At 45.2% G+C, this 11,650-nt stretch overlaps 1 protein-coding gene across 1 annotated transcript in view; it reads left to right on the top strand.

Moving 5' to 3' along the window:
• The window catches only part of LOC126203426 (fibroin heavy chain-like), an 85,637-nt gene that overhangs the window by 68,277 nt on the left and 5,710 nt on the right, over positions 1-11,650 (top strand). The window contains exon 3 of the mRNA XM_049937739.1: positions 5,401-5,662. Within this exon, the coding sequence (XP_049793696.1) occupies positions 5,401-5,662 (262 nt within the window). The remainder of the gene's footprint in view (positions 1-5,400; positions 5,663-11,650) is intronic.

An 11,650-nucleotide genomic window follows, 5' to 3' on the forward strand; every position in this document is an offset into this window, starting at 1 on the left:
ATACGACAGACTCGCCTACAGCATCAATGTTCGCTGGAGAACGCACACTTCTTTGCCGTCCTGTTCAAAGTTATTAATCCAACATTTTATCGCGTGTTTGGACGGAACAGCATCATGACGTCCTAAATTATAAAAACGTCTAAACTCTCTCTACGCTGCTACTAAACTATCATTGCTTTATAAAACATTTTTATGGCTAACGCACGCTGTTGTCCGTTCCACTGATCCACGATTACTGAAATGGGCCTCCCGTCGGAGGTTTGAGTCCTCCCTCGGGCATGGGTGTGTGTGTTGTTCTTAGCATAAGTTAGTTTAAGTAGTGTCTAGGTCTGGGGCCGGCCGAAGTGGTCGAGCGGTTCTAGGCGCTTCAGTCTCGAACCGCGTGACCGCTACGGTCGCAGGTTCGAATCCTGCCTGTGTTTCATGGATGTGTGTGATGTCCTTAGTTAGTTAGGTTTAAGTAGTTCTAAGTTCTAGGGGACTGATGATCTCAGAAGTTAAGTCCCATAGAGCTCAGAGCCATTTGAACCATTTTTTGTAAGTCTGGGGACCGATGACCTCGGCAGTTTGGACCCTTAGGAATTCACACACATTTGTAATGAATGAATGAGGGAAATGAGCTATATATGAAATTGAAACCTTCCAAAATGCTAGTGCCCTTTGTATATTTCGTACATCGGTAGAGACGTTCACAGCTATTTTTTCCGGAAAAATTCACTACTAAAGTTGACGTATCTTCCCTTCAATGAGCAATGTAATGCAAATGTGCAGCAGTCACATAAAATTTAACACAGATGTTCTAAGATCTTGGTAGTTAAAATATACAGTTATCGTCTATAAAGAACAAAGTGCATATATCTTTGTAGTAATAGTGATCGAAACAATTCTTCCTAAGTTTCTGAAATAGTATGTCCGTGTATATTACCAAAAATAACGTTTTTATTTCAGCCACTTTAAGTCTTAATACCAAAGTATCCATAAGAATCGAGTCGAGATCGTTGTAGGAACACATAACAGTTTTTCTTTCATCATACTATCATCAACGGCAAAATTTATGCTGAAAGACTGGGACCAGATTCTCGTTTCACACTGCGAGCGCGCCTTCCGGCACATTCCGGTTGTAGTTGGCTCCTTCTGATCCGTAGGTGTGTACTAAGCACACGAGAGAGCTTCTCTGCTTTCGTAGAGGACCGGTTCCGTTACTGATTCTGAGATCGTCCAGCCAAGGAATGAGATTCGCCACTCCTAAGCTGCCAGATCGTAATAGTAAATTATTTTCATGCACCCGTTTCATCTAATTCATTCGGGGTGTACGACACTGTTGACACGAATTCAGCCGGTTTCTGACATCGTCACCTGCTCCCAGTATGAGACTTTCGTACTGGGTTAGTTTCTTCTCAGATGGAGTCTTACTGGTGATCGAAAGCGTTGCAAAGTAAATGTAATCCGTCTGGCAGTCTGTCGTGCGAGGTGTAAACCTGTCGAGCGAGAATATTAATGGGATTACATTTCATTAACTGCTGACATCGATACACAACTGAAAGACATTGCTTCACGTTATTTCAGAAGTGACCAGTTCTGCGTGCAGAAACACGATGGACGGGAACGTGCGTGGAGACTCCGAGGGGAACAAAAGTCGTCAAATCGCACTCGCCTACGACATACGTATAATTTTGACAGCGGACATTACGTTTATCACGTTTCTCGGCACGTGGCTTGACCGCATCTTCGAGGTCTACGTGACGCTATCTTTCAACAAGATAACGCCACATCGTATGTTATCAGTACGGTGGACGATCTCGGTATAGAGGCTGTTTGACTTCTGGCCTAGCCAGCACGTTCTCCTAAGCTTTTATCCATTGAAAACATTTTGTCATCATTTGCCAAGAGGTTGGCACTCCACCTCTCGCAGTTGATGAACTCTGGCATACAGATGATACAGCATGAAACGATGTATACCGTTCTGTCTTTAAAGCTCGTTCCTACTTTATTTTATCTAGAACATTTAAAGCAGCTTGTAAATAATCCGTAATGGAGACAACAGTTACGTAGTAGTGCAGATTTTTGCTTTATAACTATTTATTAATTTCACTCTCGTTCTACTTAGCCTCGATAGCTAGTCATGTGGGTGTTACCACCGACTTGCCCATTCCCAGGGACATGGCCACGGGGAGACTAATCTTAATTCTCCTCTACGAAACATTCAATCTAAACTCTTCATTTACGTATGTCATTACAGGAGAATTCTAACTCAAAAACTGAAAACAAAAGAAATATAACATGGTAACCAATTATGACAATAGATGTATGTACATATGGTACACGACCGTATCGGAAGTACCTCAAGTGTTTCCTCTACCATAAATGCAACTACACCGAGCGAGGTGGCGCAGTGGTTAGCACACTGGACTCGCATTCGGGAGGACGACGGTTCAATCCCGTCTCCAGCCATCCTGATTTAGGTTTTCCGTGATTTCCCTAAATCGTTTCAGGCAAATGCCGGGATGGTTCCTTTGAAAGGGCACGGCCGATTTCCTTCCCAATCCTTCCCTGACCCGAGCTTGCGCTCCGTCTCTAATGACCTCGTTGTCGACGGGACGTTAAACACTAACCACCACCACCATAAATGCAACTACATTTAACTATCTGCAGTGATGGTGTGAGATGGAAGTACTAAAGTCAACACAACTTCAGATTGAACTATTGTACTTAAAGAACTTCAATTTGTTTCTCTTACTGCAACGTGAGACACACAGTAACCTACCTGAAAATACATGGTTGCTCTAAAACGACAGCGAATTTGTCTGACTAGGGAAGGCTCCCGCCCACACAAAATCTTTCCCGCTCTATTCTAAAAGTCTGATTCGTAATAATGACTAAACAAACTACATATCTCCATACAGTGAACAATCAGACTATGTGTTCTCAAACTAAGGCAACACTTAAATCTGCTAGATATATCTGTAAGTTTAAACTGCGCAGATCACAATATTCCCCTTTCGACTCTTCAGATAGTCTTCTTCACAACTGAGTCCATCAACAGTAGAGTACGCATCGTCAACAGTGCCAGGCGGAGTAAATGAGCACGCTTTCCAAGCGAAACCCGTAGGAATCCTTTCAGGTACAGGAGCGCCTGTGGTTGCTTTTTCGGCTACCCTGCGCTTGTTTCGTTTGGCTGCATTTCTGTGTGATTCTTTCTTGATGAGACTACTCTATCCACTAACCCACCTAGTCTTTTATCTCCTAAGTTTTGTGTGCCACGATTCTGATAGTATTTGAAGTATTGATATTCTGTTTACTACGTTATGTACTATACTGCACAAATTTACGTCTTTCATTATATCCTCTATCCTTGAGTCAGTGCTGTTGTTTGTCCTGTGTGTGATAACTGTGTCATAAATGTGCTTCGGGCTGTCTAAATTGCCACAGTGCCACAATTATGTGGTTCAACTCTGATTTCAGTTCGACTCGTTGCACAGCCGGTGTAGAACCATTGTTGCTGCCAGAGGTGGCGACATTGTATACTAAATTTCGCAACCTTTATATCCCAAACAGTCTACAAATTTTCTCACGTGTTCTTCCCACGTATACTGTATACGAATAACAAGTAAAATTTGGTTATTAGGGTTTCATGCCTTAATCTGTAAAAACGGACCCGTTACAAAAAAAAAAAAAAATAATGGTTCAAATCGCTCTGAGCACTATGGAACTTAACATCTGTGGCCATCAGTCATCCACAACTTAGAATTACTTAAACCTATCTAACCTAAGGACGTCACACACATCCATGCCCGAGGCAGGATTCGAACCTGCGACCGTAGCGGTCACGCGGTTCCAGACTGAAGCGCCTAGAACCGCACGGCCAACGACTAGCCGGACCCGTTACAGAATTGCTTTGTTTTCCGTCTGTCTGTCTGTCTGCCTCTCCGACTGGTAAGAACGCTTTTTCTCAGGAACGGGTAGACTACCTAGATCAAAATCACGACACATTCTAAGACCTCTGGTCTCTAGGCATTATAAAAATTTCAAGTTGCTACGTCAATGCAGTCAAAGGATACGGATATTCAAGTCATATGTTTTAATTTTCGAATACGCACTCCTCAAAATCTATAAGGTGCCTCCCGTTAACACAGAATGACGTAATTTAGTAATAAAAGGGGTTTCACAGTGTAAGTAAACTAAAATATCCGAAATTGGTTAATTTGTAACCATATAACACGAAAAACAGTTTTTTGGTCATTTATGGACCGTCTGTCTATCTGTTCGTTTTTTATGACCCTTTCTTTCTCTCGAATCGATTGTCTTATCAAGTTAAAATTAATGTCACATAATAAGGTCTACGGTCCCTTGGTTATGTAAAAAAATTAAGCTTTTAACTGTATGCAATGAACACATTCGTCCACTTGTGTCACAGATTCTTCACCTTGCAAAATCACTCATCGAAATCTATTTCTCCTTGACCTAGAATCATCAAATTCGGCAAGAAGTAAGGTTTCACAGTACGAGTAAAGTAAGAAATCTGAAACTTGTCAAACTAACTACGTCACAAAAAACTATATTTTTGCCCTCTGAACATACTCTGCATTCATCGTATGTCAAAAACTAACAATATTGCACGCAAACATAAAGAGTAAGTTTTAGCCATATTTCACTAAGTAAATAAAAATTGTTCTATGAAATCGTCTCTCTCTACATAATATATATACTGAAATACCCTGTGTTCTTCTTTTAGTGTGTCCGGGCTAGTCTCACAACTACTTTAGTGATTTTGATAGTCTTGGAATTCCTGGGACCAGTATCATACCAGTATTGGCATCGGTAGCAGGCAAAAATGCTTGATATTCTCGATTCCCGGGATGAATATAATTAAGTTCGTTCGGAAACCTCAATTTGCGACTCCTACTTGGACTTGGACAGTTTTTTCCGTCGTTTCGCGTGTTGTAATAAAAGTGTTGTTATAATAGTAAGCAGTGCATACCTTTCTTTGTATGGGCTGCTGTTCGCAATACCCTACGTACATCAGGTTACCTTCCATTAGGAGCGTGGGTGCACTCAGCGACTATGATATGAGCACAGCAATCAGGCGTCTTTCCTTGGCAAATTTCATTCGGCAAAACTAGATTTCGGCTAGTGCCTGGCCATTATCAATGCATTGTTGACATATTAGAACATGCATTGGTACTATAAAATTGTACACTGATAATAGCAAGGCACCAGCCGAAATCTAGATTTGCCGATTAAACCCTGGAAGAAAAGGACGACTGATTGCTGTGCTCTATCATTTGAAAGCCCTGCGTGCTTGTATTTAATAGGTGTTTTTTATCCAGTACATTTGGACTGCTTTCCAAGTGTTTGAGACGCCTTATATACCACGTAAGCGAACGCGGCTGTTTCTTGCAGGCAGTGCAGTGTCTGGGTCTGCCGCGGGCGGCGCCGCAGTCGCCACGCCTCGGCTGGACGCGGCCGGCCCGGGCGACGCCGCCCACGTGGACGCCGACTACGACGCCAACGCGGACGCCTCGTACAGCTTCTCCATCGACACGGACTCGTACAAGCGCACCGAGGCGGCCGACCGGCGCGGCAACGTGCGCGGCCGCTACTCCTACTCCAGCCCCAGGGGCGGCAGCCACGGGCTCAGCTACGTCGCGGGGGAGGGCACCGGGTGAGCCACTCGTCTCCTCTCTCTGTTGCTCCACTGAGACAGCGGCTGGTCAAATATTTACCCGGGAAACTCGGCGGACAGACATACGTTTTGGGAAGTTATTTTACTTTAGTTTGACAACCAGTTTCCGCATCTCAATAATGCCACCTTCAGGCCCTATAAGCATTTTATGTATAGACAATTAGATGTATCGATACTAGTTGTCAGGTGTTGGAAGGAAACACTCGACTAACGAATTCACAGTATTCAGATACTGATGGCACCACTATGCTAGTATCGTTGGCCCGCCGGGTTGGCCGTGCGGTCTAACTCACGGCTTTCCGGGCGGGAAGGAGCGCCTGGTCCCCGGCACGAATCCGCCCGGCGGATTCTGGTCGAGGTCCGGTGAACCGGCCTGTCTGTAGATGGTTTTTAGGCGGTTTTCAATCTGCCTCGGCGAATGCGGGCTGGTTCCCCTTATTCCGCCTCAGTTACACTATGTCGGCGATTGCTGCGCAAACAATTTCTCCACGTACGCGTACACCACAATTACTTGACCACGCAAACATACGGGTTACACTCGTTTGGTGTGAGACGTTCCCTGGGGGATCTACCGGGGGCCGAACCGCACAATAACCCTAGGTTCGGTGTGGGGCGGCGGCGGGGTGAAGTGGACTGCGGTAGTCGTCGTGGGGTTGTGGAGCACTGCGGCTGCGGCAGGGACGGAGCCTCTCCGTCGTTTCTAGGCCCCCGGTTAACATACAATATAATTTGTATTATATTGTATCGTTACATCTCATTGTCTATGCATGACGTGCATATGCCGCCTGAAGATAGCATTATTGAGATGACGAAACTGGTTGTCAAAATAAAATAACTTCTCGAAACGGACGGTTGTTTGGCGATTTTCCTTGGTAAACGTTTCCTATCTGGCGCACTCTGAATAACTTTCTTTCACATCTTTTGATCAAATGTCTGAGCACAACGAAAGGAACACTCCCTAGAAATTACACAGGGGATCGCTGTCAGAATTTTCATAGTCAAACTAAGAGTCTGAAATGGTCAAATATGCTGCTAAATTGACTAGAATGAGATCTAGGTTTGCAAAAAAAATTAATAAATAAATAAATAAATAAATAAAATAAAATAAAAAATAAAAAACAAGAAAGCACTTGAAAGTAAGCAGCGCAATGATCCGAGGTAAAATTGAAATATTTCACGAACAGATCCTGCTGGTTATGTGAATAAAGTTCCTCTCTTCAAGACCTATCTACACTCCTGGAAATTGAAATAAGAACACCGTGAATTCATTGTCCCAGGAAGGGGAAACTTTATTGACACATTCCTGGGGTCAGATACATCACATGATCACACTGACAGAACCACAGGCACATAGACACAGGCAACAGAGCATGCACAATGTCGGCACTAGTACAGTGTATATCCACCTTTCGCAGCAATGCAGGCTGCTATTCTCCCATGGAGACGATCGTAGAGATGCTGGATGTAGTCCTGTGGAACGGCTTGCCATGCCATTTCCACCTGGCGCCTCAGTTGGACCAGCGTTCGTGCTGGACGTGCAGACCGCGTGAGACGACGCTTCATCCAGTCCCAAACATGCTCAATGGGGGACAGATCCGGAGATCTTGCTGGCCAGGGTAGTTGACTTACACCTTCTAGAGCACGTTGGGTGGCACGGGATACATGCGGACGTGCATTGTCCTGTTGGAACAGCAAGTTCCCTTGCCGGTCTAGGAATGGTAGAACGATGGGTTCGATGACGGTTTGGATGTACCGTGCACTATTCAGTGTCCCCTCGACGGTCACCAGTGGTGTACGGCCAGTGTAGGAGATCGCTCCCCACACCTTGATGCCGGGTGTTGGCCCTGTGTGCCTCGGTCGTATGCAGTCCTGATTGTGGCGCTCACCTGCACGGCGCCAAACACGCATACGACCATCATTGGCACCAAGGCAGAAGCGACTCTCATCGCTGAAGACGACACGTCTCCATTCGTCCCTCCATTCACGCCTGTCGCGACACCACTGGAGGCGGGCTGCACGATATTGGGGCGTGAGCGGAAGACGGCCTAACGGTGTGCGGGACCGTAGCCCAGCTTCATGGAGACGGTTGCGAATGGTCCTCGCCGATACCCCAGGAGCAACAGTGTCCCTAATTTGCTGGGAAGTGGCGGTGCGGTCCCCTACGGCACTGCGTAGGATCCTACGGTCTTGGCGTGCATCCGTGCGTCGCTGCGGTCCGGTCCCAGGTCGACGGGCACGTGCACCTTCCGCCGACCACTGGCGACAACATCGATGTACTGTGGAGACCTCACGCCCCACGTGTTGAGCAATTCGGCGGTACGTCCACCCGGCCTCCCGCATGCCCACTATACGCCCTCGCTCAAAGTCCGTCAACTGCACATACGGTTCACGTCCACGCTGTCGCGGCATGCTACCAGTGTTAAAGACTGCAATGGAGCTCCGTATGCCTCGGCAAACTGGCTGACACTGACGGCGGCGGTGCACAAATGCTGCGCAGCTAGCGCCATTCGACGGCCAACACCGCGGTTCCTGGTGTGTCCGCTGTGCCGTGCGTGTGATCATTGCTTGTACAGCCCTCTCGCAGTGTCCGGAGCAAGTATGGTGGGTCTGACACACCGGTGTCAATGTGTTCTTTTTTCCATTTCCAGGAGTGTATTTTGAGCGTAAACAGATCCATATTAAAATCTGTTCCACCTGTAATTCAGGCTGTCTGAACAAAACTCGGGAAAAGTTGAAACAAAGGTCAAATGTTTGATTTCTCTAAAAGCACGAAATAAAAAATTATTGAACTCCTGAGCTTTTTAATGTAAGACGTTTTCAAAACGGACTAAAAAAATGGTTCGAATGGCTCTGAGCACTATGGGACTTAACTTCTGAGGTCATCAGTCCCATAGAACTTAGAGCTACTTAAACCTAACTAACCTAAGGACATCACAAACACCCATGCCCGAGGCAGGATTCGAACCTGCGGCCGTAACTAAAAATTTAAAATGATTTCCCCTAGGCCAATAGAGATTCCAAATCCCATACAGAAAAATCGCAATATCAAGAGCGAATTGTGCGATTTAGACGAAAGCAGGGACGCGTGTTTATCCGGAAGATGATGTCTATTCAGATTTCGCGCTAGTCCCGTTAAGTTCACATGGTTCAAATGGCTCTGAGCACTATGGGACTTAACATCTGAGGTCATCAGTCCCCTAGAACTTAGAACTACTTAAACCTAACTAACCTAAGGACATCACACACATCTATGCCCGAGGCAGGATTCGAACCTGCGACCGTAGCGGTCACGCGGTTCCAGACTGAAGGTCCTAGAACCGCACGGCCACTAAGGCCGGCCAGTCCCTTTAAGAGTGGCACTAATAGCGCCACTATGAGAATGCATATCAGGTTTGCTTTAAATACTCGTCTTAATGGTCTTGAGAGTTACTTACCGTTGAGATTGGCCGAGGTGAGCTGATGTTAGTCAACAATGCCTTTAAGGCGACAAAAATGCCGTCATGAAAACCTCGCTACGGATTTTGAACAAGGTTACGAGAAGCTGTATGTTCCTTCTGCGATACTGCAAACAGACTTGGTAGGATGTAGCCACTGTGCATGACTGCTGACAGCGATGGTCACGATAATGTACGTTCGCCAGAAGACTGGGTTCCGGACGGCCATGTGACACTACCGAGAGGGAAGACCATCTTGTTCGCTGTGGGATTGTGGCAGATCGAACGGCATCTGCAGCAGAAATCTGAGCAGCAGTTGGCACCACGTGGCACAACGAACGGGTACAAATCGGTTACTTCAAGGACAGCTCCGGCCAGACGCCCCGTGGCATGCATTCCACAGACCCTAACCCAAAGCCATTTGGAAATTCAGTGGTGTCAAGCAAGAAGTCATTGGAGGGCATGGTGGAGGTCTGCAGTATTTTCTGATGGAAGCAGGTACTGCTTCGGTGCCAATGTGTTGGTTGGGAGGAGACCGGTGTGTGTGTGTCCTACCCACACTGGACGTACCATAGGAGTTATGGTCTGAGATGCGATTTCGTATGACAGCAGGAGTACTCTAGTGATTATCCTGCGAACCCTGACTGTAAATTTGTAGGTCGGTTTGGTGATTCGACCAGTTGTGCTGCTGTTCATGAACAGTATTCCAAAGCATGTTTTCAACAGGTTAACGCTCGCTGTTGTAATCCAACATGCTTTTCAGGGTGTCGAGATGTTGTCTTGGCCTGCTCAATCACAAGATCTGTCTCTAATGGAGCACGTTTGGGACTTCATCGGACGAACAACCCCAGCGTCAGCCACAAACACCACTGACTGTCTCTGTACTGACCGACCAAGTGTAACCGTCATGAAGCTCGGTCCCACAAACTGACATCCGGCACCTGTGTAACTCAATGAAAGCACGTTTGCACGCTTGCATACAAACTTCTGGTAGCTACACAAGTTATTAATGTATCAGCGTTTCATACTTGCAATGGCTTATCTCGGGCTTGTATTAACCTGTGATATTGTACGTTAAACATTCAAATATATTACCTAGACAAATATATTAAAATTTCCTTCCTCTACATTAATTATTTTTCATGTTGCGATTTTTTCCGTGAATGTAGTTCTGAAAATTGGTGTTTGTAAATTGTTAATGGCTACGACAATACGTTAAAATCACTGTTCTAGAACCGTTGAAACCACACACGACAGGTTCTTTCTCTAATAGCGTTCTTACCATAGTGCTTGAGCATTTGATGAGACTAGCCACTGTTTTCTTCATACTGAAACAAAACAATAACGCCTCTCGCTAATGACGAGAATTAGTCTCGTAAACTGACAATTTCAATCAAGAACAACTTTATGATGCAGACACAAACCGACTAATGTTTGAATGAGTTAATGTTGACCGAGGCTCAAGTTAAGTGCCTGAGGTCTGTGATCTGTTTCTTTCGACCGATACTTACCGTTGTCGGCACCTATCGGCAAACGGCGGAAGCAAAGTTGTACACGTCGTAATTTTTAAATTTTTGTTCGGTTTTAAGAAGTTTGCTATGACAATGTTATTAAGTAGTTATTTTCTGCTTTTTAGTCCCGATTGTGTGTGAAATTTTTCAATCGTTTCAAACATTTTGACGAGATTACGAGGTCCACCAATTGTGATCAACAGATTTGAGTGTTCTATTTGTTGTTGTAGTCTGAAGACTGGTTCCATGCATGTCTCCATGCTACTCTATCCTGTAGAAACCTCTTCACCTGTGAATAATTACTGCAACATACCCCCTCTGAATCTGCTTACTATATTCATCTCTTGGTCTCCTTCTACGTCCGCTCCCCCCCCCCCCCCCCCTCGCCCCACACTTCCAATACAAGACTGGTGATCCACTGATGTCTCAGGATGTGTCCTATCGACAGTTCTTTTCTCCTCAGTTCTATTCACTATCTCCTCATTAGTTATATGATCTACCCATCTAATCTTCAGCATTCTTCTACAGCACCAAACTTCAAAAGCTACCAATTTCTTCTTGTCTGGATTGTTTATCGCCCGTGGTTCACATCCATACATGGCTACAATGCAGACAAATCCATTCAGAAAAAACTTCCTATTTCCTAGCATTTAAATCTATATTTGATATTAACAAGTTCCTCTTCTCGAGAAACGCTTTTCTTGCCATTGTCAGTCCACATTTTATGCGCTCTCTACTCTGACCGTCATCAGTTATTTTGCTGCCCAAACAACAAAACTCATCTACTACTTTAAGTGTCTCATTTCCTGATTTAATTCCCTCGGCATCAACTGATTTAATTTAGCTACATTCCATTATCCTTCTTTTGCTTTTATTGATGTACGCCTTACATGCACCTTTCAAGACACTGTCAGTTTCGTTCAGTAGCTTGTGTAAGTCCTTTCCTGTCTCTGTCTTGTCTCTGAAGTTCAATTTATACTCCAAAATTTTGGTTTCCTTTGGTTTCGTATGCTGCTTGTTCG

Source organism: Schistocerca nitens, chromosome 9 (genome assembly GCF_023898315.1).
Source record: "Schistocerca nitens isolate TAMUIC-IGC-003100 chromosome 9, iqSchNite1.1, whole genome shotgun sequence".
NCBI classification, from domain to species: domain Eukaryota; kingdom Metazoa; phylum Arthropoda; class Insecta; order Orthoptera; family Acrididae; genus Schistocerca; species Schistocerca nitens.